Source organism: Pan paniscus, chromosome 5 (genome assembly GCF_029289425.2).
Source record: "Pan paniscus chromosome 5, NHGRI_mPanPan1-v2.0_pri, whole genome shotgun sequence".
NCBI lineage: Eukaryota > Metazoa > Chordata > Mammalia > Primates > Hominidae > Pan > Pan paniscus.
Genome location: NC_073254.2, coordinates 180,497,478 through 180,525,287, shown reverse-complemented (window position 1 = coordinate 180,525,287; position 27,810 = coordinate 180,497,478). Strand labels below are relative to the sequence as shown.

At 38.2% G+C, this 27,810-nt stretch overlaps 1 protein-coding gene across 1 annotated transcript in view; it reads right to left on the bottom strand.

The window, feature by feature from the left end:
* SLC22A3 (solute carrier family 22 member 3) overlaps positions 1-27,810 on the bottom strand; it is a 103,950-nt gene that overhangs the window by 35,895 nt on the left and 40,245 nt on the right. The window contains exons 2-5 of the mRNA XM_034963198.3: positions 18,362-18,465; positions 9,247-9,401; positions 7,523-7,691; positions 6,233-6,350 (exon numbers count right to left, since the gene is read on the bottom strand). Coding sequence (XP_034819089.1) covers positions 6,233-6,350; positions 7,523-7,691; positions 9,247-9,401; positions 18,362-18,465 — 546 coding nt within the window. The remainder of the gene's footprint in view (positions 1-6,232; positions 6,351-7,522; positions 7,692-9,246; positions 9,402-18,361; positions 18,466-27,810) is intronic.

Below are 27,810 nucleotides of genomic sequence, written 5' to 3'. Positions count from 1 at the left end.
TGGGTGGGAATGGGATGTAAAATCCTCTTACAAAGAGGAAGTGAATAGCTGAGAGGATTAATACAATTTATCACAGATATTAGTAGTTCATGCTTACTTAGAAACAATCCCAGCTCTCCATTACTCACAAATAGACCAAGTCTACTACCACCAGAAGTGTGGACACTCTGAAGTACTTGCCCATTCTTTTTTATTTTGACAAGCACACCAATTCAGTACCTGGGGCAATGGCCATATCCTCAGATAAGCATTGTTACTCCATCCATTATTCACACTTGCACACAGTACTATTACTTGTCCATCATGAGAGTGAAAAGTTGAATTGAGTGGTTAGTGACCAGGTGTAAGGCAAGAAACAGGGCACTACAAGTAACAAGCAGGAATAATGTCTAACTAATACCAAAGGAAAATTTCACATTTACTGCACTGTAAAAGAACTTTGCATTATGAGCAAAACAGAGGGTGTGGCCAGGGCAGAAAGCACTTCTCATCCTTGACATGCTCTCTGGGGTCAGTGGATGATTGTGGATGCTCCTGAAGACATTGTGAGACACTGTCATGCTGTAGCTGTGCCTGTGCTACCATTATTGTAGACTTACCCATAATTTGTTTTTTTTTTAAGTAAGCCTTAAAAATTATCGTATGCAAATGCTGAAAGGCTGAGAACCACCAGACTAGGTGTCTAAGCTAATCCTCCTTCTACATTGGGTAACTACCTACTGCTTAAAATTCTACCCATCCACTGATTCTCTTTAATTTCTACCTAACCTCCTAGGAGCTCAAGCCACTTCACTGTTTTGCATTGGTTTTTGATTTTGGGATTTTTCCTTTTTGTGAACAACAGTTATACTGTTTGTATGTTCAGAGAGCCTGGACCCTGATCACCTGTATTTCTCCCTGCTAGTGCTAGCTATCTCTTCAACAAAGCCAGAGGCCAGCCAGAAACCTTGGCAAATGGAAGCCTAGGAACAAGTGAGGCAGAGACAGAGTTTGCCTACCCATGAAATGAGTAACATCCATGTGAACTGTAACTGAGATGATTTACAGGATAAACAACTCTCAAAATGCACCTGGTTCAATGTTGGATCAAATCTATCATACTATTTTCCTCTCATATTTTCCCTTCACTCACTAAAGCTCTGGGGATTGGTGTAATCTTAGTTTATAGTGAATTTAGCTTATCTGTAATATGGAACATCCTTGGGTAGATTTAAGCTAGGTCCTTAGCTTCTCCTAAATATACCTGATCCTCTGATGTCAGCAATGGAGTAGGCTGGGGTTGGCAGGTGGTTCTTTTCACAAGAGAACAATGCTGACTTGTTGGGTCTCCTAGGGCTTCTTTGAATCCAACCACATTCTTTCAAATCCATTCTAACCTTCTCCGCACCCTATAATGGGCACCCTGAGAATGAGGTGGGAATTGGAGAGGTCGTGAAGGATGAGGTAATTTACACAGTGATAACTTCTTCTAAAAGTCAGAAGTTACTGAAGACAGATTCTGTGAAAAGTAAAAAGAGATTGCTGGGAACTTCAGTCGTAGGTCTGAACATCCTGGAAACTGTATCCAGAGAGAGAGATGTGGGTTAATGTGAAAGTAACTGTGTAAACATACAGTTTCAAGGCTATGCTAACATAGACACGGACAGTATGTATTTGAATCACAAAATATGAGTAATTTATACTGGTCATACTTGTCATTGCACAAAACCTGTAATGGAATCCTGCTGTGATTTTTGGGGTTGGAGTTCAAGTACAGTGCCTACCCTGCTGGCCAGTCCTTCTGCATCATCACGAAGAGGTTTTCTGCTCAGGATGGTGCTTGTGGGGACATAAGGACCTTTGAGATGGAAAACTATGACGTGGCCCATAATGTGGCTGAATTCCGCTTTTAGCAAGGTGTTTTAAACTTAAATGTTTAATCCTTCTCTTGAAGGTAACACTTTGCTTTTCTGCTTACGCTGTACAATTAAAAAGATTAAAGATGGGTAGGTTCGGTTTGAAGACATATGTTTCAAAAACCAAAGCTCCCTTGGAGAAATAGGTGATTCCATGTGTGAGACTGGAACTTACAAGATGAGACTGGAAAATCTCATCGTGCTAAAGAGCAAGGAGGTATTCAGAAGCTACTAGAGGGTGGCAGACTCTGGATAAGCTGCGTGTGCCCAAAGATGGAGCAATTTGAGCATCCGAAAGGGTACTCACCAAAATAACTGTTAACATGGTTTGGCTGTGTCCCCACCCAAATCTCATCTTGAATTGTAATTCCCATAATCCCCATGTGTCATAGGAGGAACCCAGTGAGAGGTAATTGAATCATGGGGATGGTTACCCTCATGTTGTTCTCATGATAGTGAGTGAATTCTCATGAGATCTGATGGTTTTATAAGGGGCTTTCCCCTTTGCTCGGCACTTCTCCTGCCTGCCGCCATGTAAGGAAACACGTGTTTACTTCCCTTTCTGCCATGATTGTAAGTTTCCTGAGGCCTCCCCAGCCCTGCAGAACTGTGAGTCAACTAAACCTCTTTCCTTTATAAATTACCCAGTCTTGGGCAGTTCTTTATAGCAGTGTGAGAACAGACTAATGCAACTGCAAAGGATTGAAACATATAAACTATGTTTAAATAAACACACTCAACTCATTAATCACTTTGGGAGGATGTAGGGAGCCAATTTATTATTTGGAAAAGAAAAAATGATGCATATGTCTTATCTTTCCTATATGAGCTATATCTCAGGGTCACCAAGAGTTGATGGGAGAAATTGGTCTTTATTTAAGCACTGCAGCAATAAATGAAGAAGTAATGATAAGATGAGAATATTGTCATTTGGCAACCTCTGATAAGTTAGTAAATCCAGGCAGTGATTATCAGTGGCAAGTAATGTTCCAAAAGAAGAGACAAGCAGCCACCAGGTATCTCTCAATGGAAATGTACTAAGCCACTTATGAAGTAGTCTTGCCAGAAATATTAAACTTGAACTTGATTAAGCTCTAGATCTAACTACCAATTGACAGGGAATATAAAAGACAGAGAAACGTGTTAAAGGATCCTACAGATATAATCAACAAAATTTCGACTGTGGAAATTCTTCAGGAGAAAAACCCCAGGATTTTTTTTATTCCCAAAGTTGGAATGAAATGAAAAAGGGCAGGAATCTATGAATTAAACCCAAAGAGATCAACAATTCATAATCCATAACTTCAGGAGGAGTCTAATGCACATAGACACGGTGAAACATTGTAGGACAATCAGGGAAGTAGAACACTGACTTGATATTAAGGAATCGTGGTTATTTTTCTTAGGACAATGACATTGATATTAGTTTTATATTTTATATACCACGGCCCCATCTTTGCTCCCACAAGAGGGATCAGTCCCCACAGGTGGATCAAAGGTGTGATTACTTGTATTGAATTTTAAGAACCACAGGAATAGTTCTTGCTCCTCCTTCAGCAGTGTCCTGAAGATAGTGCACACATAGTTCGAGATATCTATGTGTTCCTACTTTAGAGGAAAATATTACAAGATGAAATGCTATGATGGCTGGATTGATTCCTACTCAGTGGATAGGGAAACTAGGCAGAGTATAGAAAAACTAAGATTGATCAGGAGTTGGTAACTGTTGGAGCTGAGGGATATGCATAGAGATTCATTAAACTATTTTTGTATTTTTGAGTATGTTTGGAAATTTCCATATTAAAATTAAAATGACTTGGAAGCCACTGGATCCCATAGTTCATGATCTCTCATAAGCACAGCCATGTGGAACATTGAACTACTTACCTGTTGTCATGATCTCTACAGTGCTCATGAATAAAGCTGGGTCAGTGGGTCTGTGGGAGCAGTGCTAAACTGTACACTCATGGGATGTGTAACAGCAGCTGCTTCGGGGAATCAGACTCATCTCTCAGTGATACTCACTATCACACATGACATGCCTGGTTAATCAAACATTATATTTCACAAGCTACCAGCACACAGCTGTTTTTTCTATATTCCTTTCTAGATTCTTTTCTATATTCTTATTTTTCTATATTCCTTTCTATATTCTTATTTTTCTGTATTCCTTTCTAGATGCCTATTTTTCTAGAACACTTTATATATTCCTATTTTTATATATTCCTTTCTTTATTCCTATTTATTTTCTATGATCCTATTTTTCTATATTCCCTTCTGTATTTGTTTTTTCTATATTCTATATTCCTAAATATATTTCTATATTTAGACCTTTAAATCAAGATCAAAACCTTGATGTAGATCATATACATGCTTACCTCTGGACTATGTGTGCAAAAGAGCAGAGATTATTCACCGGATGATTAAAATTGAATACAAATTATCAGATCTTTGACCTGGCTATGAGGACTATAGACAATGGATGAGTGCAAACTGGGAAACAGGGGTATATTATTTTTCCCTAAAAGGAACACACAGCTCAAATGTGCTCACTCAAAGAGTGACAAGGATGGACTAATCATAGTGGTTTAAAAAGATCATGCTTTATCTTTACCACACATTTTATGATCTGTAAACCTCAAGGTACATCATTAACGTACTTGCACCATTGCACCAGTGACAACTGTTGAAACCTTTGGAAAAGAGCCTACTGCTTGCCACTTAATATAAGAGAGAGGAAGAAGGCAGAAATCCAAATATACATGACCAAGCTTCAGGGGCTGGGGAGGGGACAATACAACCAACAAAACTCAGTTCTTTTTTAGACAGAGTTTCACTCTTTTTGCTCAGGCTGGAGTGCAGTGGGGCAATCTTGTCTCACTGCAACCTCTGCCTCCTGGGTTCAAGTGATTCTGCTGCCTCAGCCTCCCAAGTAGCTGGAATTACAGGTGCTCATCACCACACCCCGCTAATTTTTCTATTTTTTAGTAGAGATGGGGTTTCACCATGTTGGCCAGGCTGGTCTTGAACTCCTGACCTCAGGTGATCCACCCGCCTTGGCCTCCCAAAGTGCTGGGATTACAGGCGTGAGACACCGCACCCAGCCCCAAAACCCAGTTCTTCTCAGAACGTTCTTATCAGAAGGTTCCTGTGAAATCAAACTGAATGCTATGAAGAAAACAATGTTGACAACCTAGTCTTAAATCAAGATTCATATCATCCAAAAATTCTTCTCTAACATTCCTTTTATAACAACCTTTCTGTTATTCTGTAGTCACTTAGTCTTTGGAGCTAAAACATCATCATATTTTTCTTTATATGCTATTCTCTAATTATTTACGAGTTGCTTTAAATATATGTTATATCCTTAAGTGCATATCAAATATTCCAAAGGGCAAAAGCTTTTAATTTTTGTCCCATTTCATTTTTTTTAAATCTTTTTTAGAGACAGCATCTTGATCTGTCTCCTAGGCTGGAGGGCAGTGGTGTGATCATGGCTCACTGCAGTCTCAAAGTCCTGGGCTCAAATGATCCTCCTGCTTCAGCCTCCTGAGTAGCTGAGACAACAGGTGCATGCCACCATGCCCACATAGTTTTTAAAACTTTCTATTTGTAGAGATGGGGTCTTGCTATGTTGCCCAGGCTGGTCTAGAATTCTAGGCTCAAGCAATCCTCCCACCTCAGCCTCCCAAAGCACTGGGATTATAGGAGTGAGCCATTACACCCGGCCCTCCCCTATTTCTTGGTACACTGATGCAGAGGCATCCAAAAAGCCTTTCTTGGAAGAAGGAAGAAACGGAGGAAGAAAAGAAGAAAGGGAGAAAGACCAGCATATAGGAGTTTAGAGGCTGAAATATTACATTACTGCTCAAGCTCTGGTATGAATAAACAGATTTTTTTCAGGGCCAAACTTAAAGATTTAAATTAAAAGTCAAAAAAAGTTTTACAGTTTGTACAATCAAGATGAATGATTCAATATTATGGGGCTTACAGTAAGTAAAGTATAATAATTCAAGTAACTTGGTGCAATTATTAAAATATGTACTGAAATGATCAATTAACCTTGCCTATAATGCTAATAGAGCTTCATAATCATTTCTTCTTTAATATGTCCTATGATTTTTCCCTAGATTTTTTTTCAGTTAAGTCAAACTGAAAATGATTTCCCAGATGTTTGGTAGTGTGTGTGTGTGTATACATATATACATACATACATATATATATATAATATGCATATTTTGTATATAAATTTAAGAAGCAACATTAAGTACACAAGCGGCAACAAAATCAATTCACCAGCTTTAGCAATATTTGTTACTCATACTAAAAGAAATTACCTCTGAGTAATTTGATGAGAGGTATTTCCCATTGCACTTAGCAATGCGTCTCAGGATCTGTAATGCTTTATCTCCTTTCTTCCGAGTAATCAGCCAACGGGGAGACTCAGGGACCACCCTGGCAAAGAAGGAGGCTATTGTGAGTTATGTCTAGGAATTTCAAACGCTAAAATCTATTGCCTTGAGTTTTTCTATCAAAATGGATCTTGCAATTAGATATACATTTAGGAGTCAATAAGAGTTGATAATAGGTCCCTGAAATACAGATTATTCCTGCAAGGTTATAATGGATGGGGAAAAATGCTAGCTTGATAATTGGATCACTGCTCATCAAAATAATCAACATGACATTGCTCTTGCAAAACCAGGCTATCTTACAATATATTGATTCCATATACGAAAAGAATTGGGATTTAGTAAATATTAAGAAAAGCTTAGGAATCTGATTTATGTAAACTGACTTGCCCATATATTAAAATTAAATTAGAAGAATCATTAAAACATGTTCATTCCAATAAAAATCAAATGCTGGCTGGGTGTGGTGGCTCACGCCTGTAATCCCAGCCTTTTGGGAGGCCGAGGTGGGTGGATCATTTTAGGTCAGGAGTTTGCGACCAGCTTGGCCAACATGGTAAGACTCTGTCTCTATTAAAAATACAAAAATTAGCTGGGTGTGGTGGTGCATGCCTGTAATCCCAGCTACTGGGGAGGATGAGGCAGGAGAAGCACTTGAATCTGAGAGGCAGAGGTTGCAGTGAGCCGAGATCGCACCACTGCACTCCAGCCTGGGCAACAGAGAGACTCCATCTCAAAACAGCAACAACAAAAGTCAAATGCTTTTCTGTTGCTTTTTGATAATGTAATTTTTTGATGCTCTTAACATTTCCTTATTCCTCAGAGAATTTCTGAGTAATATTCATTTGCTTTATAGAACACACAGAGAAACAAATAGACTTCATTGCATTTAACTTGCATGTTGAAATACTGGCAGATATGGTTTGTTGCCTTATAGTTTTCATGAAGCTATTTATTACAAAACAAAACATAATGCAGTACCCTACTTAAAATTTTGTGTTCTGGTATTTTATTAATTCATTTTTCTTCACAATTATTAATAAAATCATCAACAAATACTCTCTTTAAATCCTAAAATTCTCTAAAAATTCTCAAAGCATGTAGCCATTTTAGAGATGTTTGAAAATTTCCTTTATTGCTTTCATTTTCTTGTCGGTTTGGAGTCTAATTTCTGCAGAATCAGTATAAATATGATGATAACCAAAACCACATTACCAGTAATAAAGGAGGAAGAGAAAGCTGGGCAGCGTGATGGCTAACTGGATTCCTTGCCAGTTGGGGATGAAGTAGGCAATTCCAGGGAGAATTATGATTCCAAGGGTAAAGAACATTTGAATCACGATTCCCACAATCCTCCTTTGTTTCGAACCTACTATTTCTGTCACTAAAGGAAAACAAACACAAGAGGTCACAGAAGCACAAGGTCAGCTCCAAAATAAACAAACAAATACAGAGATGTTACACCTGTTACATCCATCAGCATTGCTAGAACACGCTAGCACTCAGATACGGAGGCTTCCACACTTGCAGAAAGGATGGAGGTGTCCTTCTTGATACTAAATGCTTTTCTCCCACTCTCACCTCTGCCATTTATCACAGGCACTTGCCATGTTCCTCTTATGCACCCAGACCAGCACTCTTCTGGGTACAGTAGGGAAATACGAAGAATATCTCTGTTGGTTTTAGGAAAGCTTCAGTGATGATTATTTTAAAAGGTAATTGTAATTATCAAAACGTAAATATGTTAAGATGGCTACATTTTATCACTGTATCTCTAGAGATATGCACATTCTAGTCTCCTTAGAAGATTCATTATAAATATAAGACTCTACAAAGACTTTTCGTTATCACAAGACAACTTCTATTAAATGATAATTCTCTCCACAGTGTTGTACTTTTCATTGACATGATATGCTCTAAAAATCACGTGGGAAATTTTATTGCTGAAATCTTTTCCTTTCCTGCCCCTTCCCACTAATTGGTTTCTCATATTCTGATTATCCTGGGATAGGCTACTTTATTGTTGCCCTCAGATCACAACTTTGAAGATTCACCTAGGCTGTCTCCTTAAAAATGCCTTGCCTTCCAATGTTACTCTTTCTGTTCCAGACAGTGACAACCAATCCCTCTAATCATCTTCTCTCCTTCTCCCACTCACAGAAAGGTCTTCAGGGGTCTCCAAAATGCGCACTGCTTGGAGATTGTATAGCAGTGACAGAGGAGAGTGGAAGTGCAAAGATCTGCAGCAATAATCTAAGATGAGAATTCACATTTTCCTGGTCAGAAATCCACCACTACTCTTAAAGTAAGTGGCTGGTCCCGAGCTAGAAATGGAACCAAAAGGAGTAGCCAGGGCTTTCCCAAGGGACATGAGAAAAAAGTAAAGTGAACTTTTTCTTTCTTCCATCACCAGAAGGTCAAACTTTCTGGCTATAGAAGGTATCCAAGGGTCACAAATGAACTTCTCATTTTTAGAACATATTTCTCCCATAGTAAAAAGTTTCCCACTTGTACAGAAAGAGGAGAGTTGGCAACACAGGAAAGTAATCTCAAACTGTATCACATAACACAGTGCAGAGAAAATGCTTTAAAAATGCCTCAAAAATGCCTCAAGAAGCTACTGAGATTTTATAAAAATTAATTTCTTATAAAGCAAAGCTAGAAACCATATTATAACAGTATAGAAGTACATAAAAGTAGTTTGCCCCAGTGCTTTATAATATTCTATATTTGGCTCCCAAAGTAAGGTGGTATTTTAGTTTCTAAAGCACGCAGAATCCTACCTCTGAGCTCTCCCATCTGCAGAAATAATTACTGTAGCTGCAGTGAAATCTCCTTTGTTAAAGGACACATGAGGAAGAGGAAGGTTGATTAACTAGCATTTGTTGGCCATCTGGCCCTAGTTTCCAAATAGAGAAGATGGTGTAAGAATGTCTTACCAATCACGTAGCAAGTCATCCACGTCCCCTTTCCAAATACACCTTGCAGGAAGCGGAAGATCACAAACACAGGGAAGTTTGGTGCAAAGGCCACCACAACCCCAGTGACGCCAACACCAAGGCAGGATAGCAAGTAAATGACGATCCTGCCATACCTTTTTGAGAAAGACAGGAAAAGAGCTCACCTTAAACATTTTCTTCAACACAATGGGAAAATATAACATAAAATATTATATTATATCATACCATACTATACCATATTATATTATATCATACCATGTTATACTATATTATATTATATCATTTTATTTTAAAGATGTTTTGTAGAGACAGGGTCTCCCTATGTTGCCTAGGCTGGAATTACAAAATTTAAAGTACAGAATGCATCCTTTGTGATTGCAGTTTCTGAAAAGATGACCCTCCTTGAAACTATTGTTTCACATAGAGTCTCCCCAGTGGTACAGATGTGACACTTTCTAGCATTTTTTATGTGTCAAGTCATAGGGACAGAGAGGCAGAAAGAAGAAGGAATGGTGTGTTATGGCCAGAAGGCCTTGCCTTGAATCTCACCTCAACCATCTACCAGTCATAAGACCTTGGGCTAATTCCTAAGGTCTTCAAAACGAAGGTTTTGCTTGCTTGTTTTTGTTTATTCCCACCTTTTTCTAGAGGGAGGTTGTAGAGAGGATCAAATGAGATGTTAATGTGAAAGCGTTTTATAAACTACAAAGTTCACAGCCAATGTCAGTCGTTCTTAAATTTTGTATTTTATTTTCACCATTGGCATATGTGTTATTAAATAGTTTAGGAAAAGGAACAAGGTATCATGCACAACATTCTGAGAGACTGGTGTTAATTGGTTCAGCATAGTGGTGTCAAATTATTGTCTGGTAAATGTTTGCTATCAATGTCCATTAAGAGATTTGATTCTATTACATCTTTTCATAAAAATTTCCATAAAATATGTACATATAGCATCTTGCTTGAGTCAGCAGAGTAGAGATGGAAGCAGCCTTAGTTTATCTAAAATTTTTTTAGTGGACTCTGTGTCCCCTGCCCCTACACATGCACAGCATACTCCTTGTTAACATTCCCCATGGGAGTGGTACACTTGCTGCAATTGACGAACCTACAGGGACACATCATAATCACCCAATGTCCACAGTTTACATTTGGGTTCACTCTTGATGTTGCAAATTCTTTGTGTTTTGACATGTGTATAATGACACATATCCACCATTAAAGTATCTAACAAAATAGTTTCTCTGCTCTAAAAATCCTCTGTGCTCTGCCTGTTCATCCCTCCCTCTCCCCACCCCCTAGCAACCACTGATCTTTTTTTTTTACTGTCTCCATAGTTTTGCTTTTTCCAAAATGTCATATAGTTAAAATCTTATAGTATGTAGCCTTTCCAGATCAGTTTCTTCATTTAGTAATAAGTACTTATGTTTCCTCTATGTATTTTCACGGCTTGATAGCTCATTTCTTTTCAGCATGGAATAATATTCCATAGTCTGGATGTATCACAGTTTGTCCATTCAACTATGGAAGGGCATCTTGGTTGCTTCCAAGTTTTGGCAATTATGAAGAAAGCTGCTATAAACATGTATGTGTAGGTTTTTGGGTGAACATGAGTTTTCAACTTTTTTGGGTTGGAATTGGAATACCAAGGAGTACAATTGCTGGATCATTTAGTAAAAGTATGTTTAATTTTGTAAGAATTACAAAAATGTGTAAGAATTTTGTCATCTAAAGTCACCTTTCATTTTGCATTCTCACCAGCAATGAATGAGAATTCCTGTTGTTCCACATCCTAGTCAGCATTTGGTGTTGGCATTGTTCTGGATTTTGGCCATTCTAATAGGTATGTAGTGGTATCTCACTGCTGTTTTAATGGGCATTTCCATGATGATATATGACGTAGAGCATCATTTCATATGCTTATTATCATCTGTATACTCTCTTTGGTGAGCTATCTGTTAAGGTCTTTGACCCGCTTTTTAGTTGGGTTGTTTGTTTTCTTATTGTTGTGTTTTAAGAGTTCTTTATATATTTTGGATAACAGTTCTTTATCAAATATTTGCCTTTTGTTAATATTTTCTCCCAGTCTGTGGCTTGTCATTTCATTTGTTCTCTTGATAATGTCTCTCACAACACAGAAAATTTTAATTTTAATGAAGTCCAGCTTATCAATTCTTTTTTTCATGGATTATGCTTTTGGTGTTGTATCTAAAAGGTCATCTAGATTTTTTTTCCTATCCCATCCTCTAGGAGTTTTACAGTTTTGTATTTTACATTTAGGTCTGTGATCCATTTTTTTAAAGGGTGTAAGGTCTGTGTCTAGATTCATTTTTTTTTTTTTTTTGCATGTGGTTGTCCAGTTGTTCCAGTACCTTTTGTTTTCTGCTTTGTCAAAGGTCAGTTGACTATATTTATGTGGGTCTATTTCTAGGCCCTCTATTTCATTCCATTGAACTATTGGTAGAGGTCTATTCTTTCACAAATACCACACTGTCGTGATTACTGTCACTTTACAGTAAGTCTTGACGTTAAGTAGTGCCAGTCCTCTGGCTTTGTTCTTCTCCTTCAGTACTGCGTTGGCTATTCTGGGTCTTTTGTCTCTACATATAAACTTTAGAACTAGTTTGTCAATATCCACAAAATAACTCGGTAGGATTTTGATTAGTATTGTATTGAATATATACATCAAGTTGGGAAGAACTGACATCTTGACAATATTGAGTCTTCCTATCCATGAATGTTGAATATCTCTCCATTTATTTAGATCATCTCTAATTTCTTTCATTAGAGTTTTGCACTTTTCCTCACATAAATCTTGTACATATGTTGTTAGATTTATATCTAAGTGTTGTGTATTCTTGTGGTGCTAATGTAAATGGCATTATGTTTTTAAATTCAAATCCTACTTGTTCATTGTTGGTACATAGGAAAGCAGTTGACTTTTGTGTATTAGCCTTGTACCCTGCAACTTCACTATACTCACTTATTAGTTTCAGGAGTTTTTGTTGTTGTTGTTCTTTTGATTTTCTACATAGACAATCATGACATCTGTGAACAAAGACAGTTTTTATTTCTTCCTTTCCAATCAGTATACCTGTTATTTTCTTTACTTGTCTTATTTATTGTATTAGCGAGGGCTTCCAGCATGGCATTGAAAAGAAGTTATTAGAGATAACATATTTGGCTTGTTTCTGATCTTAGTGAGAAAGCTTCTGTACAGTTTATCGTCATTAAGTATGATGTTAACTGTAGTTTTTTAAATAGACATTCCTTATCAAGTTGAGGAAGTTCCCCTATATTTCTAGTTTACTGAGAGCTTTTGTCATATATAGATGTTGGATTTTGACAAATACTTTTTCTGTATCTATTGATATGATCATGTCATTTTTTCTTCCTTAGTTTGTTGATGTGATGGATGACATTAATTGACTTTAGAATGCTGAACCAGTTTTACATACTTGGGATACTACACACTTGGTATGCTACAGTATTTGGTTGTGGTGTGTAATTTTTTTATACACTATTGGATTCTACTTGCAAATTTTTGTTGAGGATTTTTGCACTTATGTTCATGAAATATATTAGTCTGTAGTTTTCTTTTGTTGTAATGTCTGTCCAATTTAGGTATTAATGTAATGCTGGTCTCAGAATAAGTTAGAAAGCAATCCCTCTACTTCTATCTTTGGAAAGAGCTTTTAGGGAATTGGTAGAGTTTCTTCTCTAAACGTTTGGCAAATTCACCTGTGAACCCGTCTGGGCCTGGTGCTTCCTGTTTTGAAAAGTAATTAACTATTGATTCAATTTATTTAATAGATATAGCCCTATTCAGATTGTCTATATAATCTTGGGTGAGTTTTGGCAGATTGTAATCTTTCAAGGAATTGGTCCATTTCATGTAGGTTATCAAATTTGTGAACACAGAGTGTTCATAGTATTTCTTTATTATCCTGTTAATGTCCATGGGATCTGTCAAAATGTCCCCTCTTTTATTTCTAATATTAGTAGTTTATGTCTTCAACCTCTCTCTCTCCTCTTTCTTTTTTCTTAGTCTGACTGGAGGCTTATTGATTTTTTTTTAATCGTTTCAAATAACCAGCTTTTGGTTTTATTTTCTCCCTTGATTTCCTGTTTCTAATTTTATCGATTTCTGCTCCAATTTGTATTTTTTTTTCTTCTACTTGCCTTGGGTTTAATTTGCTCTTCTCCAGTTTCCTAAGGTGAAAGCTTAGATTATTGATTTTATATATTTCCTCTTTTCTAATATATGTATTCAATGCTATAAATTTCCCTTTAAACATTGTTTTTGTTGCATTCCAAAAGTCTTCAGTGTTTTCATTTTCATTTTGTTTACTATACTTTTTAATTACTCTTGAGATTTCTTCTTTGACCTATGTGTTACTATAGATGTGTTGTTTCATCCCCAAGTATTTGGGGATTTTCCATCTATCCTTCTGTTATGAATTTCTAGTTTAATTCCACTATGTTCTGAGAGCAGACACTGTATAATTTTTATTTCTTCAAATTTGCTAATATATGTTTTATGGCCCAGAATGTGATTTATCTTGAATATTGCATGTGAATATTTCATGAGAACTTGAAAAAAATGTTAAGTCTGCTGTTGTTAGATAAGGTTGTCTAAAGATGAAAATTATATACAGTTGATTGATGATGCTGTTGAGTTCAATTATATCTTTATAGGTTTTTTACCTGTTGAATCTGACCATTTCCAACAAAGGGATGTTGAAGTCTCCAGTGAAATCGTGGATTAATCTATTTCTCATTCCAGTTTTATCACAGTTTTTGCCTCTTATAATTTTGTGCTCTGCTACTAAACACATAGATATTAAGGATTATTGGCTTCTTGGAGAATTGACCCCTTTATCATTATATAATGCCCGTTTTTATCCCTGATAACTTTCCTTCCTCTGAAGTCTGCTCTGCTGATAATAGTATAGCTACTTCTGCTTTACTTTGATTACTGATATCATGGTATAGTTTTCTCCATCCATTTACTATTAGTGTATATGTGTCTTTATATTGAAAGTGGATTTCTTATAGACAACATATATGGTTGGGTCTTGTTTGTTGATCCACTGTGAAAATCTCTGTCTTTTAGTTGGCGCATTTAGACCATCTTACATTTAAAGCGAGTATTGGCATGGTTGGATTAATGTCTACCGTATTTGTTATCATCTTCTATTTGTTTCCCTTATTTTTCATTCTTATGTTTGTATTCCACACTTTTTCCTGGCTTTTGTGGTTTCATTGAACAGCAGTTTATAGGATTCCACATTTTCTTCATTTTAGCATATCAGCCATGCTTTTTTTTAAAAAATCTTTTTTTAGTAGTCGCTTTAGAGTTTACAATATACATTTATAACTAATTCAAATCCACTTTCAAATAACACTGTATCACTTCATGAGTAGTATGAGTACCTTATAACAAAAAATACTCTATATATGCTTATGTATGCTTATATATATAAACATACACAACCAAACACATTGTTGCTATTATTATTTTGAATAAACTATTATCTGTTAGATCAATTGAGAATAAGAAACATATTCTCAATTGCTTATTCCTCTCCAATGCCTTTCCTTTATGTAGATCTGGATTTCTAACCTAGATCATTTTCATTCTCTCTAAATAATTTCTTTTAACATTTATTACAAGGCATCAAATTCCCTCAATTTTTGTCTAACAAAGTCTTTATTTCTCCTTCACTTTTAAATGATAACTTTGCACAGTATAGAATTCTAGATTGGATTTTTTTTCTTGACACTTTAAGTATTCCACTTTCTTCTTGCTTACCTGGTTTCTGAAAAGAAGTAGGGTGTAATTTTTATCATTGTTCTTTTACTATAGTAAGACATTATCCCCCCACTCTTCTTTCAGAATTTTTCCTTTATCTTTGGCTTTCTGTAGTTTGACTACGATATAACTAGGTATACATTTTTATGTTTATCTTGCTTGATTTTCTTTGAGTTTCCTGGATCTGTGGTGTCTGCCATTAATTTTGAAAAATTCTCAGTCATTATTGTTTAAAATATTTTTTCTATTTCTCTCTCTCTTTATTCTCCTTTTGGTATTCCTATTACACAAATATTATATCTTTTGTAATTGTCCCACAGTTATTGAATATTCTGTTCTGCTTTTTCAGGTGGTTGTTATTGTGTGTGGGGTTTTTTTTTTTTTCAGTTTTGGAGGTTTCTACTGGGATATCCTCAAGGCCAGAGATTCTTTCCTCAGCTATGCCCAATCTCCTAATAAGCCCAGTAACAACATTTTTCATTTCTGTTACAGTGTTTTTGATCTCTAGCATTTCATTTGGTTTCTTTTTTTAGAATTTCCATCTCTCTACTTACATAGCCCAACTGTTCTTGCATGCTACTTTATGCATCAGACTTCTTGGCATAGTTGTTTTACATTCTTAGCCTGATCATTCCAACATCCCTGCCATATCTGAATTTAGTTCTGATGCTTACTCTGTCGCTTCGACTGTGTGTGTGTGTGTGTTTTGGCTTTTAGTATGTCTTGTAATTTTTTCTTGATAGGTGGACATGGTGTACTGGGTAAACGGAACTGCTATAAATAGACCTTTAGTAATCTGGTGGTGAGGTGTTGGGGGAGGGAAGGCATTCTGTGGTTCTATGAGTAGCTCTCAGTCTTTTAGTGAACCTATGTCTCTAAACGGTGAACTTCACAAGTGCTTCTCTATCCCTCTCCTCTGAACTAGGGGAGAAAGGCTAGAGGGGGCTGGAGCTGGGTATTTCCCTTATTCCAAGTTGAAAGCTAGAGGAGGCTAGAATTTGGTGTTTCTCTTTCTCCACTTGGAAGGCTAGAAGGGGCTGGAGTTGGTATTTCCCTTCCCCCAGATCAATGAGGCTCTCAGAAAACCCCAGAAGATTAGGCTCTGGTTAAACATCTTCTCCTGAGGGCAGACATTGTTAAGAACGATATTCTGGCATATTTCAGAATTGTTCCTTTTCCCCTCTGGCTGCCAGAGCATGAGGGATTTTCCTTAATATTCACCTTTGGAACCTTGTAGAGCTTCAGGTGGCAAAAACAAAAAACAAAAAACAAAAAAAAATCACAAAAGCTTGGGCCCTCCTTTGGGTGAGTCCCTCTAGAGTTTTTAATCCTCCAGGTCATCCACACTGATCCTCCAGGAATTCATCAATTACAGTTCATGTTTATCTACCCTGGCTCTCTCAAGGAGGTTTCTGCGCCTGTGTTATGATTCTCTGTATTCTCCTGTCTTTCTATTTAGTGGGGTTGGGGGTGCGGGATGATGCTGAAGGTAGTAGTTTGCCCTGTAATCTCACTTCTCTTATGGATCTGAGAAGAATTATTGATTTTTCAGTTTGTTCAGCATTTTACTTGTTGTCAAGACTGAGTGGCAAATTCTAAGCTCCTTATAGGCTGAACAGGAAACCAGAAGCCCCAATCTAGATTTTATATTCACTTTCCACCCTTCCTACACTGTACTCTCATTGACAAATGGCCTATTAAGTTATTTCTTGTTCTTCCTTCACATATATAAATCATGGATATGGAGGAAGAGAAGAAGCCAAATGTAGGAGGTAGAGTTATCATGGCTCCTCTTTTTCCCAGGTCTGGCCCCTCCCCTCCAAGGCAGCAAGTCCTATATGAGGACAGATGCTCAATCACTTATGAGAATATAGGAAGGGGAAATTCCCCACTTTAGTAAAGTTAATTTAGTTTGGAGATATGGTTATTGACTGAGTAAGAGAAAAAAAACACAGATGAAGCAAAACCTAATATCTAAATTAGAAAGAGTAAAAACAAAACAAAATAAATAAATATTTAAACTGCACAGTTCCAAATTGTAGCCAGCAAAAAAAGAGTGGCATGTGGGGGAAATTAGGAAAGGAAAGATGAAGCTTGAAAGGGCTAGAAGTAGAACAGGAGAAAAGGACATCGATAAAAAGAAGAAAAAGGGGAAAGGGCATCACACATGAAAGGATCCAGCAGAAACTCACATGCAAAGGACAGCTGTGGAGAGGGTGAGAGAGAAACATGAAAGAGAAAGAAAAAGTGACAGAAAATGAAACCCAAGGCTCTACCCATTTTGAAGCACTGGTCTGATTAAACTCAGATCTTCAATTGGCTACAGGATATGGGGCCTTTTGTTGTTCTATTAGCTAATTAATTGCTGTTTGCAGTTCTCTAAAGGTAAACTTAGTATCACCCACTGAATGGTACAGTCACAAGAACCCACCATGGGCTGGGCTCGATTAACCAGAACAATATTAGGCCAGATATGGCCATGAGTCAGAGATGGATTAACCAGAACAATATTAGGCCAGATACGGCCATGAGTCAGCAATTTCCAGTCTATATTCCTATTAATCCTGCTAAGGGGGATAGAGAGGAATATTAAATTACTGCAAGTATTTTCATAGTTAGAATTGGGATTAAAAATAGAGTTAAACATGAATACAATAGCTAGCATCAATAATCTTAAGGAAGAAGAATATTTAAATAGAAAGCATGATGTCTTGAATATACACACTCACCATGCCTGCCATTGGGCAGTTGCATTTATGAATACAAAATAATAGAAAAAAACTCCTTTAGTGGTTTTTGGAAAAATATTTTTTTCACAGAGTTTTACATTTGTAGAATAAAATACAAGGACTTCTTTTAAAAAAAATTAGGTGAAACAAATTAGGAATAGGCTAATCTTATGACTAAATTAATAAAACCACAATCAGTAAGTTGTTACTGAAGCACATCAAATTGATTGATTCTGTAGTATTCAGCACAACAGTGCATCAACCCAGTCATGATGTTCCTGCTTTGGAGGTCTGTGTTTTCACTCTGATGCTCTCAGACCTACCGGGAACAGCCTCAGACCTTTGTGAAGTTCAAGGAATAAGGAGATGAAGTTTGAGAAGAAAAGAATTAGTCAAACCAACCAAGTGTGGATGTCATGAATGATGGAATCAAGAATTGTTTGCAAATTTAGCAAAAATATTGTTTTAATAGTTAACATATAACATTTTTCTCCCCGTATTAATGCATGGTATTATAGTGACATAAAATGGCTGTCACATTGGTACCTACCTGTCTGCTGCATAGCCTAAGGTGAATGCTCCAGTCAGGAAGCCGAGGTTCAGGATGGCTTGGGTGAGGTCCAGCATCCACGCATTGACACAGACAAGGTCAAACTGAGAAAACAAAGAAAACACACATGGAGACATGCCAGAATGCAGATCTTCAAAACACCTTATCTTTTGTATAGATCAATGATCTGTAAACATTTTTGCTCATATACTCTTTAAATAAATTTTGAAAAGGTATCACATGCGTATGTTTACATTAACACATAAATATCCTTTGTCAGTTTAAATAACTGCAAAGGATGTAATTTTCAGTATACTATGTTGTTATAACATTGTTCTTTTTTTTTTTTTTTGAGATGGAGTCTCACTCTGTCACCAGGCTGGAGTGTAGTGAAGCAATCTCTGCTTACTGCAACCTCTGCCTCTCGGGTTCAAGCGATTCTCCTGCCTCAGCCTCCTGAGTAGCTGGGACTACAGGTGTGCGCCACCACGCCCATCTAATTTTTGTATTTTTAGTAGAGATAGGGTTTCACCATGTTGGCCAGAATGGTCTCGATCTCTTGACCTCGTAATCTGCCCACCTCAACCTCCCGAAGTGCTGGGATTATAGGAGTGAGCCACCGCGCCTGGCCAACATCATTCTTTTAAGTGTATTGAATAGAGCAAGGGTTCCCAACCACCGAGTCACGGACCAGTACCAGTTTGTGGCCTGTTAGGAACCAGGCCGCACAGAAGGAGGTGAGCAGTAGTGGGCCACGAGCATTACCGCCTGAGCTCTGCCTCCTGTCAGCTCAGCAGAGGCATTAGATTCTCATAGGAGCGTGAACCCTATTGTGAGCGGCGCATGAAATCTCGGTTGCGCACTTCTTATGAGAATCTAACTAATGCCTGATGATCTCAGGTAGAATAGTTTCATCCTGAAACGATCTCCCCCAACAGCCCCCACTCCCTCCATCCATGGAATAATTGTCTTCCACAAAACTGGTCCCTGGTGCCAAAAAGGAAGGGATGGCTGCAATAGAGTATGAATATTATATGCTATCAGGTGTCCAATTGCTATAAACAGACTGTTCTTTAATAGTCTGAAATTTGACATCAATTTTTTTCTCTTTGAGCTCTTATTTTCATTTCCACAGACTTTTATTCTAATGTAATGTATTTCATGTAGAAAATATTTTATAGGTTTTGTCACCATACTTCTATGTACAATAAGTTACATATATAAATTGACATTTAATTTTTAAAATTTTCCTGTGGCAATAAGTCTCTAAATATTGGATTTTTTCTGCCTGGGTTATAATTACAATTATCTTTAGACCATAATTGATAAAAAATATAAGATGTAATAAATTTTAAGAAATAATTATTATGCAGAAGTAAAATTTTGTTGGAAATGTACGTCTCCATGGCCAAAAGCGAGTCTAAGTTTTTCTAGTTAGGTCATGAAATCAGTGGATATATTATTTATTACTAGAATGAGTTAGGGCTCAAAATTAATTCTATTTCTGTTTTTCGTTTTTATAAATTTATGGGCCAAGAAGATTTTTCCATATAAATAAATCAGTGGGAATGAAGGGAGTTTTGCTACAGAAATGTTACTCAATTCTTTAACCTCCTTCTCAGCTATATGCCAAGATTCACAGTGATCTATCACCAAATTATTTTTACTTTTTTATTAGCCAGCATGTCATGTAAGTTCTCCTACAGTTCTGCTCTAAGGAAAAAAATGGAAACGATCAGACTTACAAAAAGTTGTTTAATTAAGTCATCAGTCATTTACATTTACTTATAATTAGTCTTACATTAAGAAAGTTACTTTCTTAATACTGGAACAATATGTCAAATTGTCCCATTGTTTGATGCCCTGAAGATTTTAAAACTTCAAGTCAGTGCCTCAGAGAAAGATGAGAGAGAGGCATGATTAATTTTGCAAAGTGGGAAAAGTACAATTTTGGGTAGGAAGCTGCATCCTTAAAAGGGACATGTTCTTAGACAAATTTGTTTTGGGAAAGAGTACAAATGTAAGTTGAGGATCTGAAAACTGGCTCCCTTAAAATTATCCAGGCCGACAATTCCTGTGATCATCTTTACAAATCTCCAAGTGGTATGCTTACCCCAGTTTCATGCTGCAGTCTAACCACTGCATTAGACTCTAGCATGAAGAGAAAATTAATGTGGTTGGAATATGAATTTTGAGGAGTCTCATAAATACATATTCATAAGTAAACTATCGTATTTACTTATAAAGTCCAACTTCTTGCCTTGGTTTTACAGCTAATGACCTGTCACCTAACATAGTTGGAAAAAATTTGGAGGCAGTAGTAGTTGGCTTCTCACAGAGTTGCTGAGATGATCAGTCAAGATGTAAGAAGTAAAGAGATTTACAGATATGCATAATAGTTGTAATCATGGTCATTTTAAAGGATTTTTATTATCAATTTTGGTTTTTCGAGGTACAAAAATTTTATTTTAAGTAAACAAGTTGATGATTATTTATCTGAAATAATTTCTCATTGGAATTAAGCAGGCATAGTTACTCTATATACTAAAATAAAAGTACATAGAATTTCAGAAAGCAAACAGCGAAATCAAACTACCAGCGGAAATGCAACATTTGCTTTGGAAAAGTATCAACCAGTGTCAAATATAAAAACCCAGACAGTAGAATTTGCTTCATCCATCTGTACTTCAAACAGCTGAGTTAGCTAGCAGAGGCAAACAGGAGTGCTTTTCGTAGATGACATAGCAAGGCCTATCAAGAGCTTGCCTTTTAATACATGTATTCAGCTGCTTTTGAACTATGTGAATTAAAATGCCCCCAAAATATTCTTTAAACCCATAAAATATTCTTTAATATAATACTGATTATCTTCTTGACTGTCCCATAAAAGATATAGTTAAATAGGATTTCTCTTATATTCGATATTTAAATAAGAATCAATTTAAAATAAATACTTCAATGGTTAAAGTGCAGCGATAACACAACATTTTCTAAAGCTTTATGATAGGCATCTGGGCCAGATACTGCCTGCCCTTCTGTGTTTTCTGTACCTCAGGGGACTACATTTCTCAGATTCCTTTACTGGCAGGGTTCCGTGTAGGTTGTACCAGTAGGGAGCTAGTGCAAAATCAGAAGGTAGGAGGGAGGTAGTGGACATTCTGCTTCTGGCTGTGGCAGCAGCTCCAGCTCCAATCCTGACAGTGGTGGCTGTAGGAGTCAGCCAGTGCCCAGTGTGCCTGGCCACATGGGGGCAAAGGGATACTGCCCCACAGCTGCCAGCTTCGTAATGGCCACCCAGCAGGGCAGGGACTGACCACCAAGACACTGCAGGAACTGTCCTTCCTGACCCCTGTCCTCTCCTTCTTCTTCAGCTCTTCCAAAACAGCTCAAATCCTAACCCTTTTATTAAATCCCTCTCTGGTTAAAATACCTAGCCTGGTTTCTGTTTTTGTGACTGGGATCTTGCCATCTTTCAAAAGTCGAAAATAAAGCAAAAAACAAATTATGTGTTTCTAAAGAAATGCACACACATCCACACACGCTTGTGTTTCCTGTACAGGGAAAACTGCAGGCCCAAGGATTGAAGGGCTTGATGTTGACTCTTGCTCATAGAGTCAGGGGGCAGACCTCTGCCTCTAGGGGCTGACGCTTCCTAATCAGCTCTCAGCTTGCTACCTGCCTGCTGATGCAACAGCTCTGGGCCTGTGATGTATCTTTCATGTTTAAAGAGAGATTAGTGGGCACCAAAGCCATGAGCTTCACAGGCTAAGTACTTTTTTCTGATATAAAGTACTAAAAGCTTGTTGTAGTTCCTTGGGAGACCTAAAACCCACCTCTTGTCAATGGGAGATCATTGTGGATCACCAACAATTCACTTAAGTCTGAATCAATGACGCACATTTATGTCCTTCTCCTAAGGCAATCTATGTAGAACAACTGGGGCATCTCCTATTTTTTTTTCAAAGTATACACATGCAAAAACATTAAGCAATTTTAAATGTTCATAAATCCATGTGTACCCATTCTGTTACTTATTAATCTTCAAAGTCACTTTTACATAAAGAAAATGACGCCTTTTGGCATGAGCAGAAAGTCAGTCTGATAAAAGACTCAAACAACTGTTGGTGTAATGTAAGGATAACATTGCTTCGTTTTGCAGAAAGCCTGAATAACTGTAGCCAAATGAGAAACTTTTGAAGGGTTTCCAAGTGAAGGTTTTTCTTAGCTTTTCTTCTTTGTTAAAATCCAAACAGACATTATGTTAATTTGAGTTGTAATGATGAAATGCTGGGGCAAGTAATTATTAGATATATGCTAAAGTTGTCATTTCTAAATTATCCTTAAAACAAGAGCAACAAATAATCTCCCATTTACAAAGGTCAAAGGTAAGAAGTAAGGCAGAAAATAATGCAAGTATTCAAAAGGCATAGAAAATGTGGCACATATACACCATGGAATACTATGCAGCCATAAAAAATGATGAGTTCATGTCCTTTGTAGGGACATGGATGAAGCTGGAAACCATCATTCTCAGCAAACTATCACAAGGACAAAAAACCAAACACCACATGTTCTCACTCATAGGTGGGAATTGAACAATGAGAACACATGGACACAGGAAGGGGAACATCACACACCGGGGACTGTTGTGTGGTGGGGGGAGGGGGGAGGGATAGCATTAGGAGATATACATAATGCTAAATGATGAGTTAATGGGTGCAGCACACCAACATGGCACATGTATACATATGTAACAAACCTGCATGTTGTGCACATGTACCCTAAAACTTAAAGTATAATAATAATAATTAATAAATAAATAAACTCAGGAGAGGGGGCCTCATTTACTCCTCAGACCATAGGCAATGGACCCAGGTGACCATCAGCTGGATTTTTCCACTGGGTTCTAGGTTAGCCCTCTTGAACAAATTCTCACTTAAGAGATTCTAAGATTAGACGATATCGCAGTATTTTACTTTAGTTATGAGCCATCGGAAATAGCACTCATTTGCGGTGTGCATTGTTCTAGGAGAAAGGGAAGTCTCTAAAGTCAAATTACAATATCTATGTGCTTCTGTTTTAATTTTCTAGGGATGAGTTGTCAATGGAACCTTTCCTAATCAGCTCTTAGCTTGAAATCAGGAGTCACTAAACTCTTCATCAGTATTAAAAATAACAATAATAATAATAATAATAATAATCACTGACACTGTCAGGTGTGGTGTGCTCCTGGCTACATTTTGCACTGGCCAAAACAATGACATGTAGACCTCCATGGGCAACTTCCATTTTTAATCAACCACACAGTACCATAACAGAGCCTAATAATGGCTAAAAATTATAGTAATCATAAATAATAATTTGGTTTGGGTTTCCATGAGGAAAAGGGATGTCATTATTAATTCAGGTCACCATGAAAAAATTTTAACATGATCTGATGGCACTATTTGGGCACCTTCATTTAATGTCAAAAAGTTAACACTTCTTATACTATAGATATAAAGAGTAATTATCAGGTATGTTGGAGATCACTCCAATTTGGTTTGCTTGGCATTATGCCGACAAGGCTGGGAGGAATACCAGGCATATGCACACCTTGTTTCTGTCCCTGGGAGGTACTTGTTATATAGTTTGGGAGCCAAGGTCAATTTCTGTGAAGCAAATGTAGAGCAGCTGAGATCTAAACAGAATGGAATCGACTAAATGTAAGATAACTTCAAACAAAGAAATGGCCCATGGAGGTAAGAGCAGCTGGAGACTTGAAGAAGGTTGGACCAGAGAAGGTCCCACAATGAGCTGGATTTAGATAGAAATCAAAGGAAAAAGAAGGGCCCTGAGGACAAGATGAGGAGCAGATACAGCCACAGAGACAGAAACGTGGGTGCCAACAAGGTTCGGCCTGGCACATGACTGGGAAGTACACTGTTTTAAGCTGGGCAGCTGCTTCTCCCCATCCCACCTTTGATGGGGAAGGGAGTGCGGGTCCAGGGCCAAGACAGGAAACCAGGGGATCTGCAATGATTGCCCAGAATGGGGTGATTTAGTTTAATGCAGAGAGGCGTCATTATGAGATATAGGCTCTTAGATCCTCACTTGTCATAGAAGCTGTTCTCCAAGGTTCATAACTATCAGGCTTTACTGTAGGTTAGGCAGCTAATCTTCGAAATAGGAGGGAGAGATGTCTTCTAAATGCATCGCTTTTTGTCTAAACTTGTGAAATTGGGAGACATGAAAGTATTAAATCTGTTTGAATAATAATTCCTGTCATTTATTAACTTCTGCCCTTGGTGACTCATCCTCAGGTTGTACAAGATATATATGATACGTCAGCCCCTCTTTCTCCAGGCTGTTTTATTTCTTTGTAGTGAAGCCTTGCAGTTACGCATCTTAAAATGTTTACAATTTCTCTAAATAACTGAGACTGTCTAAAGACGAGAAGAAGATGAAAGGTTCTAAATATGTGCTGGGTTCTCTTGGCAAAGATGAGTCCTAGTTCTGGAGCCAGACAGCCTGGATGTCTTGACTTGGCCGCTCCCAGCTCTGTGTCCTCTGGCGATTTTCCAACATTGTTGACCCTTGTGTTCCTATCTGTAAGATGAAGAGCTGGAGTGATGAGTCATTGGTATAATATACATAAAGTACTCAGCCCAGTGCCTGAGACACAGTAACCGTCCAATAAATGTTACCAATTGCATTATAATCAGTGATATAATACTGATGATAATAAAATATATATATATATAGAATTACTTGAGGTAAATGAAAAAATGCCTGAGCCCAACTCCAGTCCAATTAAATAGGATTTAGTCTAATATGCAGTTGATATAGAGGTTATCAACTATTTACCTGCTGGAAGATAGTTAATTTCAGCATATTTTATAGGACTGGCTTCTCCCCTCCCTCAACACCCTACATTTTATGTCTACCTGAAACCTCAGAAGTTGACCTTTGGAAATAGGGTCTTTGTAGATGCAATGAGTTAAGATGAAATCATGCTGTATCAGAGCGGGCCCTAGTCCAATGACAGGTATCCTTTGAAGAAGAGAAAACAGAGACACAGCCACATACCAGAAAAAAGGCCATATGAAGCCAGAGACAGAGATTGGGGTGATGCATCTACCAGCCAAAGAGTGCCAAGGACTGGCAGCAGTGCTGGAGCCAGGAGAGGGGCATGGAACAGACCCTCTCCTAGAGCCCAAGAGACAGCATGGTTCTGTGCACATCTTGACTTTGGACTTCTGGCCTCCAGAACCAGGAGCGAATCAATTTCTATTTTCTGAAACCACCCAGTTTCTGGTATATTGTTTCATCAGCCCTAGGAAATGAATACTCCTATCGGTTTCACATAAAACAAAGATTAATAAAACAACAAGGAAGATAGCTCTCTCTTCTGCATTCTCACTCCTTGGAATTCAGGGATGAGCTTTGTGCTGAGTCCTGGTCCACACAGCTGCATCTCCCTGGTGGCTCACTCATCTCATTCCCCAGTTGCAGCCCCCTGGAGAGAGTGTACATCTTTTTCCCACCTCTCAGGTGTCAGCCTGGACCCGCAAGATACTGGCTTCCCAAGCAGAGAGGACCCGACAACCTAGCCGTGACGGGACTGTCTCTCAGGACAGACTCTGACCAGTAAAAGATGGAGCACAGGAGAAGAGGGAGCCCAACCCCCTCCATGGCTGTTCTGAGACACAGATATTCCACTAGACTTTGCAGAGCTCCCTGGGGAGTGAGGCCAGTGCCTTGGCTGTGGAGTTGTGGCTGGCTTGGGGTTCCTCACTCTGAATTGCTCTCCCTCCTTCCTGCCGCTCTTGCTTTCCCCCCTCTTCCTTCCCTAGGACGGCAGCCCTTGATCAAGAATTAATACATAAGCTTTTGCCCCAGGCTCCGATTTTTAGGCCACTCAGGCTAAGGAGTGCTTAACAAGTGGATCATAGCCATCTGAATAGGGCTACTCTATTTTAAATTCATGCCTCCCCATTTTGGAGGAGTCTGTTTAAAAAAGTATACCTTATAAGTGGTGATTAATTAGTTCTAAGTAAGTTAATCCAAGGCACAAATACTTGGCAATCATAGCTACTGTTTTTCATGAACTAAACATCTTGAGTCACTGCATTGATTTAATGCAATTCCATCCAAAAGGATGAGGCCCACACAGAATCCCACCCAAGGCCAACCACGTTAGACTTCACTATACAGACTCTGCCCCATCCCTGCTGCGCCAGTGCTGACCAGGTTCAACACAGTCTCCAAGGCTGTCAGCCCAACCAGCAGGTCCTGCTGCCTGGATGGGTTTTGTTGCTCTCAGCCCTGCAGCCATAAACCTGGCACTACCAGGGTTTCCCTTCCACTAAGAGAGAAGAGTGCTAAGCCAGGGCATGAGTTAAGAGCTGAAATTGCAGCCTCACTCTGACCATCTGGGTGTAGTATCATCAACACTGGGAGTACAAATGGTCAAGAAGGGACCAATCTCTGACCTGCTCTACCCGTGGGCTAGGAGGAGAGACGTGTCACAGAGTCAAGTGGACATGCCACGCTGCACATCAGGGCACAGTGACAGTTGCCTGACACCCCTTACTTGCTCCAGTGGCAGTGGCAGGACTGAATTTTGGAGAATCACCCTCCCCACTGTGAACAAGAACAGAACCCTGTCAGTTAAGGTGCTTGGCCATCCTTTGCCGTGGCCTCCCACATGGCCACGTTGGATTATTCCAAGGACTGGCTGACAGAATTGATGTTCTCCTGCTTGGCACTTGGTAGACTCTCCATAAACACTTGTTCATTGATTGGATCAGTCAGTTGGATATTCCAAGGAACTGGCACAAGACTGATATTAAATACAAGACAAACAAATGGCTCATGATTAAGGGCCAATTCTATGGAAAAATCAGGTCACACAACTTTTTAATCAAGTGAGATGATCAGCCTTCTATACGAGATATTTCATCATCATGTCATCTGACCGTGAGTGTTCTGGAAAGATGACTAAATTGGATGCTCTAGCCAGTGACTATCTAATACATTCACCTCTTTGGGAGCCCAAGAGGGGAGTCTTCCCCTTGGCTTCTCTCCTTGGTTTGGGGGTAACTGACAGCCAGTGCCCTGCAGCTCCAGTTGTCTGGATTATTGCATTTCCTAACGCTGGTCTCGTACCTGCCCAAGCAGGCCATGACTTAGCAGCTGATGCACAATGCAGCTTTGGGGTAATCCTTTCTCTGTTCCTTTACTCTCTAATAAAGAACCACAATCAGGTAACATCTCTATTTTCATCATACTTATTCTTGTTGCAGATAATTGCTGTTAGCTTCTTAAGCTGATTCCTGTAAAGTTTATTTGTAAGAAAATAAAAATAGTGAATAAGGTGGTGTATAGAACAGTCCCAAAGGGAAAAATGACTAAATTCAGAAGCACAATGTAGACAGGCAACTTAATGGGGACTGGACTCACAATAA